We start from the raw sequence: 13,094 nt of genomic DNA, 5'->3' as shown, positions 1-13,094 counted from the left end.
TGAGAGTGTTGTAAAACTGTAAAACATTCTTGTTTTTAAGTAGTTTTACGTGTATCAATTCCCCACATACATCTGATCATATATGACAGAATGCGCTCTCTCTCTCTCTCTCTCTCTCTCTCTCTCTCTCACTCATCTTTGACTTATTAACCTAAGCATTTTAGATAAGCATTACCTATTAAGTTGAACTTTTGCCTGAGACAGAGGCTTGGGAATGTGACCCTGTGACGCAGGGTCTTATGGGTGATCCGCCATTTTGCTAGGGTTACTCAGTTAGCTAGTCAACCAGCCAAGATTTCATAAAGGAGTTCTGGTATTCAAGTCAATTTGGTGGACGCTGTTGTTGTGTTGCCACAGCAACAATTGATAGCCCTTCTAAAAATCTACAATGGAGTGTCATTTGAGGATTTACTGTGCAAGTCATCCTCCTTCTAGCTAGACACTGTTGCTAAGCATCAGTTAGCAGTTCACTTGCCACAAAAAGTCTTTTATTCATTTTCAAATGTACGTATTTACTGATTAAAACACTCACACACACACACACATGCGCACACACATACACAGCTATATATTACACATAATCACACACCCAACACCATACAATCATATTCTCAACTGTGCATAACTGGTTCTTTAATTGGATGGAATTAAGAACATAAACTTACAAAATACATTTATTTGGCTCTGATGAGAGGAAAAGTACAATTAAAGTGTAAAAATGGAATGGTTTATTTCCAAATTCCCAAAGACCATCGCTGTCCCTTAGTGTCCGAGTGTATTTTTACATTTGCCATAAATCTTGACGTTTACTGTGGTACAGTATTTCACAGGCAGAGAGAAGAGATTCTGGTACAGCAACAATAAGAGAACTCAATTAGAAAAACCTTACAATGTCACATGAACTGTTTATCGTGGATCCTTGACATGGATTTTTCCCCCAAAGATAAAGTCACTTCCTTAAATAAATGTACACGCTGGGTTTTAATCCCGTCCTCCTACTTACTGACAGTTTTACATATAGTATAAGATTAATATGTATTTCACAGTTTCAAAGACATAATTTAAAGTATAAACAAAAGACACAATATATTACTTTTCTATAATATCTTTGCTTGGCTGCAAATTAAAATAAAAGAAAAATCTTAATGGAGTTTTACATATTATACAAAGGGTAAATAAAAAGATCAATCTTTATGGAGATTCATGCTCGGCAGCAAAAATCTCCCTGTGATTGTCTTATAGTGCAAATGTAAAAGGACAGAGATCTCAAGACTCGCTTGATGTGTACTCCAATGAGTACCGCAACTGTCTTCTAGTACAAGTCAAATCCTGTGGGAAAGGACAAGAGACTGAAATGAGACACGAGTCAAAGTTTCTTTTGCAGAAATCTTCAAAAGGAATCCAGTGGGGTTTATCATCCACAGATTTAATACATATACTGGCAAGTGATGGCTTAAGTGACAATCATATTTTGAGGCCTGAGACAGTGACTCACTTTCTGCTTGTTTGTTATCTGCTTCCTGTTCTTGAAAGGTACCTTCGTATGGATGTTAGGCTTGCCATCACTAAGCCCAAAATGGTCTAAAAAGCTGTGACATTTCTTAAAAAGTCTAACATTTTCTTACAAAAAAAAAAACAAAAAACAAGTTTTACAAGTCTTTATCCAATCCAATTTTGGCTGCATGCTGTAGCTTCTCCAAGGTGGTTGAAGTCTTTGTGGAAACTGCTGGCAGCTCTTTCTGGATTTGGTTCCTCTGTCCGTGGGAGATGAGGAAATGATTGCTGCAGCAGCCTGGCTCTGTTACCTCTTTCCCATCTCATTCTGTTTGAGGAACTGGATGTTAGCCCTGCTGTCTGCTAGTTCAGGATACTGCTCCACCGGGAGTATGTAGTAGCCCTCATAGCCTGGGACTTTCCCAACTGCTAGGAGCTGCTGCTTCTCACTTTCACTCCATGCTCGGCTCACATCCCTGCCCTCTTGTACCTGCTGCTGCTCCCTGGCCCAGGCTCGAGCCACCGCCCTCTGCTGAGCTTGCTCCAGCACACGAGATCGCTCTTTTTCTAGTAGCTCGATGCCAAGTCCGTAACGAACGCTAAACACTAATGCCGGAGTGTGAATCTCCACAGTGACACCACGGCGTGACCGGCCGCTTACCGTCACATTGACTCCGCTCTCCAGTGTCCTGTGCCCACCACTGATCCCCAGGGCCAAGAGGTCACCATCAGGTAGCCCAAGCTTCACAAAGAAGTGCCAGTCACGCCTTTCTATGGTGTAGTGCATGCCTTCAAGGTAGATGGCGCCAGTGAGCACCTGTGCGATCTTGCGGCTGCCCTCACTGGCCGCACTTGTCACGGATGCCAAAATGTGCCCTTCCCTGATAGCCAGCATCATGCCTTTTCCCACAACAGGTGTGCTGGTGCCAAACCAGTAGCCAGGCTTGTCTCGTTTAACACGCCAATGTTTGTTGAGCTGCCTTCCCTCCAGGGCCATAAATGCCTTGTTGTGTCTCTCCACTGAATGCTGCACTCCTGTGAACAGCTGTGAACGTCAAAGTGCATATGTTAAAGAGAACATATAATCAGCTCTATGATCAGGTCATTTCAAGTTCAAAATCTACTGGAGCAAATGGTATTTACACAGGACTGTAAAGTAAACATACCTGGGCACTGTCACAGTCCTGACTGGCAAGCAATTCATACGGTGGGTCAACAAAATATAATGGATGCCTAGGGAACCCAGGTATGATGTTGCTGAGCTGGAAACCAAACATGACCAGCCAGCTCTTCACGTCTAAAGAGGGATCACAGCAAGAGGATAAATAATCATAGCTGTTTTGCAGCAGCCTATTTATGTGATGTTAGCATGTTTCTAGCATGCGATATTTCAGACTTTTACATCACAATCATAATATTTTTGGTTTGGTTTGCTAACCAAGTGGCAGCTAATGCTGCACAAATTGGGTGACAACGAAGTGTTAAATGTTATGAAATTACTGATGATACCTTGAAATATCTCAGCATAATTTAATGTCATTTAACATAATATCACAACATTGCCATAGTTTGTCTGGTATTTTGGTAAACTCTTACCTGTCACATAGTTTTTAACATCAATCATGTCGCTGAGAGGATTATTGTTCTTGAACATGTATAGGTTGAATGGTGCTGGCTCTTTGCCTATCCTCGCCCAGAGCGTGTGGTCAGGTGAGGTCCAGCGGCCTGCTAAAACATCATAGTCTTTTTGGGTAAAGTGCACCAGCTTCGTAAGAGGGTCATACAGTCCTCCATGGAAGCCAAGCACAAGCTGGAAATCTGGGTTGGAGTCATGGTATATCTCGCCATACGCCGTGTACTGCAGCTGCTTTACCATTTGCCCGTTGCTGCTAAAGACAGCCAGTGGAGTGCCCGTGTTGTCCGAAGCAATATAGTACTCCTCGCCGCCATTCACCTCCATGGCGAACAGGTGGCCCTGGAGGTCGTAGTAGAAGGAAGTGATCTCAGCCCTAGAATGGTTATAGATGTGGCTGACCCGGCTTGGGTGATTGAGATCAGCATAGAAGTATTGCTGGTGCTCACCAGTTGATGTGCGACGTGACACACGGCGCCCAAGGCCATCATAGTGATACTGAACGCTCCAACCATCCGCTGTGTGGCTATAAGCCCGCTCTAGCAAGCCTTTGGAATTGTACTCAAAGAAATCAGAGCCCCTCTGGCTGAGAAAACCATCTTCATCCAGCTTGTACTGCATGTCCCCAAGGCGTGTGATGCGGTCACGCAGGTCATAGCGCAGTGGCAGCAGCCGGGCACTGTTTCCAGGGTTCAGCAAGTGCAAGTTGCCGTTCAGGTCATAGCTATAGCGCCACATGGACCAATCATTTACCTTAACGCCAACAAGCTGCCCATCACCGTCATACTCATAGCGATACTGTGTAGTGTTGGCGTAGGGCCCAATTTTAAGCTCACGCTTGATCACACGCCCCATGCTGTCATACTGCACCGTCATCCAGTACATAAGAGAGCGAAAGATCTCGTACTGCACCTCTTTTATGCGCCCATGAGCATCGAAGTGTTTGCTGAGTGTCATCACGGCTGTGGTGATGATTTGGTTAATGTCATAGTAGATGATGCCAAATTTGCCAAAGTGCTCTACCTTGCCGGAGATCTCATCGTAGCGGTAAAGATCCACAGGAAGGGGAGTCTCTCCGATCACCGGCTTTATGCTGGCCACACGGAAACTGTTGTCGTGGTATGTGTAATCGAAGCGGGCGTTGACCATCCCCTCCTCTGAGAAGCGGTACATCTGTTTGTCCACCAAGGGGCCGAGCTTGCGGTAGCGGATGGTACAGGAGAAGCCGCCACTTTGCAAATTCACCATTTTGAGGACCCCAGCTGTTTCGTCGTAGCCGAAAGTAACTGCAGTCGAGTCGTATAGTACTTCAGAGAGCTTGGCTAGTTTTCCATACTTGTAAAGCACACGACGACCTGTTCCCAGGTAGAAAGTGGCCCGGGGATGGCCATCCTCACTGAAGTCATGGATGATGGTGGCATTGCTTTCGGGAGGGTTATAGATGTTGCGGATGTAGCCTACAGAGACATGGGTGGACATGGTGTGTCTGGCCATGCTGGGCATGGTGACCGCTGTAAGCCTACCAGAGCTATCGAAATCAAAGACGTACTGCTTCTGACTCTGCTGCAGCAGCAGCACCATGGACTGTGCACAGAGAAACAGGGCAAGAAATCACACTTTCATTAATATTTCATATTAAAGTCAGACGATATCACATTTTATGCAACTAATGTTTTACTTTCTGTTGCGATTTATTATGTTTCAACTCCCATGGAATACGAATCCATTTTCTATAACCAGACAAATCTAGTCCAAGCATAACTCACCTTATCAACATAGCTGAAGCTCCACACTTTCCCGTCCACAAAGGTGCGGGATAGGATGCGTCCAAAAGTGTCAAACTCACTCTTCTCGCTCATGCTGCCCCTCTGTAAGCCCACCAGACGGCCAGTGGGTGAGTAGGACACGTTGACCAGTGCCAGACTGCTACTGGGGAGCCAGGTGGCAGGGCGGCCCTGAGCGTCGTAAATGATGCGCAGCGTGAACTTGCGGTGATCGTCATACACCTTCTCTGTTCTCGTGTTGCGGTCGTAATCGATGGAAAGCAGATTCCTGCCATGAGCCTGGGGAATTTTTAAAGAATTGTGTGTTAGTGTGATTATTATTATTACCAACTTAGTGTGATTATTATTACAATTGTACTCATGCTACCTTTTCCATTTTAACTATAATACAGATCTGATCAGAACTGAAACCCAACATTAATCTAATGCAGACATTTTCACAGTAACCAAGGAACCAAGTTGAGTTCTTTGTCCGGCTGTAGAAATTATATGGCTATAAAGAGTTTAATGTTCGTAACATAACCTGTACGTCCTAAAATATTACATCAATATTCAAAAATATTAGCATACAGTATTAGCATACATTCTAATTACAAGAAATACATACAGCAAATTTTGATCTTGAGGTAATTGACTAAAAGCTCAAGCTTACGCGTAGTTTTCTTCCGAACACAGTGATTTTGCCTTTGGTCAACTCTTTCCTCATCCTCCACTCAATAGAGTTGAGTCCACTGTCTGTTGGCAGAGAAATGTTGCGCCTCCCAATAGTTGGCGTGACCGAGCCTGCCAGGACATGAGGTTCAGTGTGGAAGCTGAGTCCCATGCCGTTGGCATAGGAGACCCTCAGGGTGCCATTGTAGTACATCTGATAGCTATTGCGAACTTGATCTGCGAGAAGGCAACGGGGGAGATATTATTACACCAAGCTGCATTTTATGTGGCAGAAAGCTTTAGATTTGTTCTGATTCTACGCATTACAGTAAAATGTCTCATTCGGGCCAGGTTATATATGCAACAGAAAAAATGGACTGATGTTGAGGATTGCTGGGAATAACAAGTTTTAGTTTGGGATAAAAGCAGCACAAATGCCTTCGGGTTCCATTTACACACTGTAATTGCATCAGCTGGCACTCTCTACAGACAGGCACGCTCAAAATGCAATCATTTACGCATTGAAAAGTCATCAGAAACTTTTAAGTACACTCCAGAACATTGCTCAGGAGCACTTGGTATCCAAAGACAGCTCAGTAAAGCCTTCAAACTCATTTATCTTGAGTAAACAACAGATGCAGATGTTGGCTGTAACAGGAAGTGTAGCACAGATAGTGAAGATATTACTGTAAGCGATCCATTGTTGGAGAGTGTTACAATACTACAACTGAGCTTTAAATGTTAAGCTTTATGTATTGAATTGTTTCCCCAACTCTGCTCGACACATACCGGAGTGATTTTATTGTGGTTCGTTAAGAGGAGGTCCCGTTCTACCTGTTTCATTAGTAACGTGCTACAACGTAACATCTGCATTTGTGTATAATGTGCTGTACTATATATATAACTCTATACTCTTCTTACCTTGAAGCACAGTATACGATGCCTCCACTGAGGACAGGTTGGTGATAATAGTGACATCATCATCCCTGTTAGAGCTCTCCATGTCGATGTTGATGGACTGTTCCATCTCACGGTGCAGACTCGTCACCATGCCAGTGGGGTAGGAGACGTTTGTTAAGCGACCCTCGCCGTCATAGCTGCAAACAGGAAAAAAAAAAAACATCTGAAAATCTAAACACCAGTGCATATCGCACAAGTTACAATGTTTTGATGTCTTAAACTCTCAAGAGGACCAAAAAGCTATAATTAAAATTATCCATCAATCTAAATTCTGTTAACCGGAGTAACGAGAGAAAACCACAAAGCATGAGGAGACCATGCAGACTTCACACCCAGAGAGGAGGTGGCTAAGGAACCCTCAACCCTGGAGGTGGGAGGCAATTCTCCTTCTAACTTTTATTTATAAATGATTTATTATTTATTATTAGTAAATTACTGGTGACATTAAAGGGTGTTGTACCATGTTCCTGACACTAGGGGGCAATAAAACTCTTTAGAAGAAGCGATTTATATTGTAGAAGAGAAACCCATTCTAACTCATTCTGATGTTTCTGTAGCCAAAATAATAATTAAAGACATGGGAATAAATGATATTTATCAAAACACAATGCAGTACAGGCCATTTGCTAGATAGTGTTTCAGATAAATGATCTCCTTATTGCTATCATTATCTTTTATTGCTAAAAATCCGTGCCGTTTGGCTCGTTGGATAAAGCTCGGCGTTACTGATATCAGAAGGTCAGGAGTTCAAGCCCCAGCATGGCCATACTGCTACTGCTGGGACCCTGAGCAAGGCCCTTAACCCTCTCTGCTCTAGGGGCACTTTAACATGGCTGACACTCTGTGCTTTGACCCAAGCTTGGGCTCAGAAGAGTAATTTCACTGTGCTGTGATGTATATGAGACAAATAAAGGCTGCTTCAAATGCTATAATAATATTCATAGCCTTTATAAACAATTTACTCTTAAACAACTAAGGCATGGCAGCATTTCAGTTATGCAATCCACTTTGTCCTTGATGTAGGAAAAGGGTTTGGCATAAATGCCTGTTGCATTATCATGGCATGGTTTGTGTCCGTTTTTTTAATTAACAAATTATATGTATAGAAGTGATTACATAAGTAGTTCATTTCACACAGGCATTTATTGGAGTCATTTTTTCCTCTGGCTGAATTTCTGTTGTGCGTTCTACAACGCATAACCTAACACCCTATTGAGTTAGCACATCCAGTATAAATAAAGCCGTTGGGGATAACAGCCTTATTGTTTTGGAAAGGGCTTTATAGTAAAAGAACATTGATGTATGTCTTGTATGTGGCAGTATATAATTACAAGTATATTAATATCTGATTGCATTCGAATACTAAGTCTTGTAAGTAATTTAAAACCAAACGCAAATTGTTACTCACTTGTAGAAGTTGGTCCACCCGGACTCATCAGCTTTTGAGGCGAGCAGCTCGGTGTTGGTGGTGTAACTGAGCAGCGCGACGTCCTGGTTGAGGGCGGAAACGGAGCGCAGGTTTCCGGTTGCATCCATTCCCAACGTCACCACCTGGTTCTCAGGCAGCAGTAACAGCCGTACCACTCCACCTGCCTCTCTCCTGATCTTCAGAGTGTTGTTGGAGCTATCCGTGATAGAGACGAGTTCTCCGTCCACTCCGTAGCTGAAGTTATATAGCGGAAGGCCTGTGATGAGACTGAGCGTTTGCCTGTGCAGACCATCTTCAGTGAACACATACAGCTCCTGCTCCAAGGCTGACCCCAGCTCGTACTGACCTATGGGGTTCAGGCCTGGCCGGTTGACACGCACCGCTCGTACACGGATGTTGTTTAGATCAGCAATGTAGAGTGTGCCATCAGGTGACACTGCCATTGAGGCGGGCGTGTTAAGGTTGGCGTCGGCTGCGTAACTGTCATCACCAGAATAGCAGTTACAGTTGACGTCGTTCTTACAATCACACTCGGATGTAGCACCAGCCAGCAGTGAGATCTCGCCGTCAGCGCTGACCTGCCTCACGCGGTTTATTTTCTTCTCATCACTCTCTGCGATGTAGAGCACGCCGGACTGGGAGACAGCAATGGCTGTTGCGCTCTCCAGAGCTGAGTGGATGGCCAGCTTGCTCAGAGAGTAGTCGATACCTGGAACCTGGCAGTGCATGGGTCGGCCAGCCACGATGCTTACCTGCTGGCTCTCTGTGATTCGCAGGACAACATTGTTCTCTAGCACATACAGCGAGTTGTCTATGGGGTTGACGGCCAGGTCAGTGGGCCACTCCAAGCGCACCTGCACAGAGACACACAGGAGATCTGTCTATCAGATTGAAGGCTCAATTCTAGAGCTAGATACAGACTGATGGTCTGCTTCTTTTCTTCGCAAGAGTGCTTGTCAAACAAACAATGCAAGCATCTGGGCCATGAGTAATGTACCTTTTGTGTACCACATGGGAAAGATGGAGAAGGGAATAGTCAGACAGATGCTAAAGATGATGATGGAGACAGTGAGGAGGCAGAGATTTCAAACAGGAAGGTTAAGAAAGAACACGAGAGAGACAGATAGAGACAGACAGTGGCCATTTTCAACACCATAAACTACCAGAATGTTTTCAATTGGGCAACGATTCTGTACCAAATGTTCCACTTTTATGTCTTTTGGCACAAATGGTATTCAGAGGTATTGCACTGTTCATTGCTGACTGGCTCTGCACACCATAAACACAAATGGAAAATTATAAAGTCACAGAATATTTATAAAACTAATCCATAGTTCTGTTGCGATATTTCAGTTCTGAAAAAAAATTGACACCTAGTATATAATTTTAATATTATTATGATCCTGATTGTATCTCTTGCCCTTATCATTAACAAAATATCATTCGTTGGTGGCAGCTAATATAAGCCAAAGAGCAGATATCATTCAAGGCACTTTCTCCATGTTAAACGGGGACATTTCAGCAGTTATCTGTTATGTTGGAGCAGGGGGATAAACTCTAAGCACAAACCTCATGTTTGGTCATCTCCAGTTTGGGAAATGGCAGTGGTACATTGTAGTGGGCAGTGGGACAAATAACTGCCCACTACAGTGGGAGTGGGAGTGGCAGTGGGACAAATAAAGAGACGGAGTATAAAAGCAGAGAGGAGTAAATGCACCGACCTGACTGACGTCCATGCTGGTGTCACAGCTGAGAGGCCTGACTGCGGTCAAATCGTTGGTTTTTATCAGAGTAGAAATGATGCCATTCTGATCCACCTTACGGATCATGGTGGCATCCACGAAGTACATGAGCCCGTTCTTATCCACAGCAATGCCTGTAGATGAACAGATTAATAATAAAAGATTAGCCGATATGCCTTTTCTCAGGATTCACCGCTAACAGGCTTGCAAACAAAATCATGTTCTGTTTACTGCAAAGGAAGGTTCAGCCAGACATAGCTGACAGTCTTCATAAGTTAACACCTGAGCTGACAGCTCGCTTGAAATACAGATTAGCATTCTCAGCCTGTCTCATGATGTCTAAACTGATTTCAAACATCTCTAATCTTCCTTGCAGAGCAAAACCCGTGCGCTGAATAAATACTGCACTATTCAAAACGCAATATCCAGCGAAAAAACATGTCTAAATACACAAAGTCAAGAAAACGCTGTGTGTCTCTACGAATGCCAGGTTCCTCTGGAAGGTAGCTACTAAAAAAAAAAAATAATAAAAAAAAAAATAGCTAACACGCTAGAAAGATATGCTGGTCTGTACGTAACGGTATATAGCATTACTTATATCATCAAAATAAAACATTTACTACAACTAAAAGTGATTTTGATACACAATTTTAATAATACTAAAAAGGAGGTGCATTTAATTCCACTCACTCACTCACATTTTCTACCGCTTATCCAAACTATCTCAGGCATCATCGGGCATCAAGGCAGGATACACCCTGGACGGAGTGCCAACCCATCGCAGGGCACACACACACACTCTCATTCACTCACACACACACACACACACTACGGACAATTTTCCAGAGATGCCAATCAACCTACCATGCATGTCTTTGGACCGGGGGAGGAAACCGGAGTACCCGGAGGAAACCCCTGAGGCACGGGGAGAACATGCAAACTCCACACACACAAGGTGGAGGCGGGAATCGAACCCCCAACCCTGGAGGTGTGAGGTGAACGGGCTAACCACTAAGCCACCGTGCCCCCCCGCATTTAATTCCAGCTCCACTTACAGTAAATTAGCCAAAGAGAGTAGACGTTGTTTTGGTAAAATATGTTTACATTTTCATAAACTAGAGACTGTTTAACAGCAGAGGTTATAAACTTTTGTCACATTTTTATTAGCATTTTTGTGTGTTTTTTTTTTTTACAGGCTGCCTAATAAATGTTAACCTACTGGTATATGCTTCATAGAAACCTAATACAAGATCATAACAGCTTTGTCATGCAGAAATCAGTCTATAAAACAGGGGCTTGCGTATCAAAAAGTCCCCCCACAAAAACCACTTATTTCCCCTGAGCGAAACCCACAATTCAATTCCTGATTAAAAAAGAAAACCCTGATATGCAATGTTTCGCAGTGAGCAGGACAGAGAGTGGAGCTCACCTCTGGGGCTCATCAGCGTGGCCTCCACGGCTTTGCCCCCATCGCCACACCGTGCCTCGTCAAAGGGCACACACTGCTCGCCTGTGCCTGCCACCACCTGAGTGTTATCCATGAGTGGGCGGGAACCGCTCAGCGAGCGCACACGGTAGATCTGTCTGGAGTTGGTGTCTGACAGAAGCAGAGCTCCTGAGACCGGATCCACTGCCAGGTAGTACTTATGGCTCGGGCTGTTGCTATGGAAATACGGGAAACGGAAGGAATTTGTCTTAATAGTCTTGGGCCAAGAGCAGCATCACCTTGGTGAGCATGATAAAATGTTAAAAGCTCATCTTAGCAGAGTAATGAGACTTCTAAAATAAGCTATAAAAAAGACATCACTTTGATAGGAATGCAAAATGGAAAGAAAGTGGATGAAATACAGTGGCTTAAAAGAGGAAAAAGGAGGTGAAAAAGTCTACGCAATTTGCGATTATTAAAAATGGTTTAGACCGATAACGAGCAAATCATTCCATAATTACATGCAGAAACACTGTGATCTGGACTTTGCTATGCAATGCATCCGATTAGTTTCTTCTTTTCTAGCACTTTTTTTTCTGGTCCTGAAAAATGCCCTGTGTTTCTGTTTCAACTGTTAGTTCTAAAATCTACAGACTGATACAAACATTTAAAACCGAACTGGTCCGTGTGTGAGGCCGTATGCAGCTTACCTGTGTCGCAAATCTTTATTTCTTTAATGTCGAGTCACAAACACAGACAGGAGACAAAATGAGACAACATTAAAACCTAAAAATCCAACCGGCTGCTATATCGTTAAAAAAGAAATAAGTACGACACACGTGTCTTACCGCATCTCCAGAATGGCCGTGGTGTTGAGGGAAGGGTACACCCTCCTGATGAAGTTAAAGTCACCCACGTACACGTTGCCCTCTCCATCGCACGCCAGGGCCATTGGTGCCAGCAGCTTGTTGCCCTCGGCCAGGCCGCTGCAGCTGGGGCAGGAGATGCTGCGTCTCCGCCCGTTTCCCATGATGCTGCTGATGACTGGAGGCTGCTGCTCAGATATGAATATGTTCTCCCCAGAGCCTTTATGAAGAATACCTGAGAGACACAAATAAAGATGAGTGGCACGAATTCGTTAGCATTTACAGGATTCTCGCTCTCTCCTTTTCTTTTCTTTTTTTTCCACAAATGCCAAGTGGAAATTCTGACATTAGCAACAGCGTAACTTGAGGATGCGTTTAATCAGCTCCTATTTATAATGATGTGAAATCTACAAATAAGTGTCATTTTGCACAAAGATTAAAATGTATTACTATGTTAAAGAACATCATATGTTTATCCATTTAGAGTTCAATTTTATGGAGCAGAACTTTCCTGTACACTTACGTTTTTATAGCAGCTATAAACCCCTCACCAGCCTTTATTCTATTTATTTATTTATTTATTTATTTATTTAATCATTTCCTTTCTTGTCAATAAGATAAAAACAAAACGCAGCTTGTCGTGTTACCGTGTTAAGTTACGGCTCTACCTGGTAGGTGCTTTCATTTTTATCCTTTTAGTGTTCAGCATTGATTTGTAACAGCTCTCAGTGTGTGAGGTCACGCTCCCAGATTGTAAACATCATGTACGTCGCCCGCTGTTGCTTCTGGTCTTTTTGAGACTGAATGTGAAGCTTTAGTACTTTTGTGAAGTGATTTTAATTACTCGTCATTACGATATACAGTACCAGTCAGAGGAACGAATGTGTGAAAGAAAGCAGGACACACAACGATGCTGCGCGTGTCTTTTTATCCTGACGCACTGCGAGTTCTATTTAAAATACCGTGAGCAACACTTTTCGTCATCAGTAGGTACAGTTGGTTACTCTGTGATGTGTCATTCCTCCATGATTAAATGCCAAGTCGACTTAGGCGAAGGTTTATGTGAGACTGTATGTTATGCGTGCGCTATCGTCAGGAGATCATGAAAA

The 13,094-nt window shown here is 43.5% G+C and overlaps 1 protein-coding gene across 3 annotated transcripts in view; it reads right to left on the bottom strand.

The window, feature by feature from the left end:
- Positions 1-616: 616 nt before the first annotated feature.
- tenm2b (teneurin transmembrane protein 2b) overlaps positions 617-13,094 on the bottom strand; it is a 308,065-nt gene continuing 295,587 nt past the window's right edge. For all 3 annotated transcript variants that reach the window (XM_060890770.1, XM_060890768.1, XM_060890769.1), the window contains 11 exons: positions 11,968-12,220; positions 11,830-11,850; positions 11,123-11,355; positions 9,673-9,827; positions 7,931-8,805; positions 6,484-6,659; positions 5,564-5,799; positions 4,894-5,190; positions 3,091-4,711; positions 2,661-2,791; positions 617-2,539 (listed from right to left, as the gene is read on the bottom strand). In XM_060890770.1, coding sequence (XP_060746753.1) covers positions 1,802-2,539; positions 2,661-2,791; positions 3,091-4,711; positions 4,894-5,190; positions 5,564-5,799; positions 6,484-6,659; positions 7,931-8,805; positions 9,673-9,827; positions 11,123-11,355; positions 11,830-11,850; positions 11,968-12,220 — 4,736 coding nt within the window. In that variant the 3' untranslated portion in view covers positions 617-1,801. The remainder of the gene's footprint in view (positions 2,540-2,660; positions 2,792-3,090; positions 4,712-4,893; positions 5,191-5,563; positions 5,800-6,483; positions 6,660-7,930; positions 8,806-9,672; positions 9,828-11,122; positions 11,356-11,829; positions 11,851-11,967; positions 12,221-13,094) is intronic.

Source organism: Tachysurus vachellii, chromosome 17, assembly GCF_030014155.1.
Source record: "Tachysurus vachellii isolate PV-2020 chromosome 17, HZAU_Pvac_v1, whole genome shotgun sequence".
NCBI lineage: Eukaryota > Metazoa > Chordata > Actinopteri > Siluriformes > Bagridae > Tachysurus > Tachysurus vachellii.
This window is presented reverse-complemented; position numbering and strand designations above follow the sequence as displayed.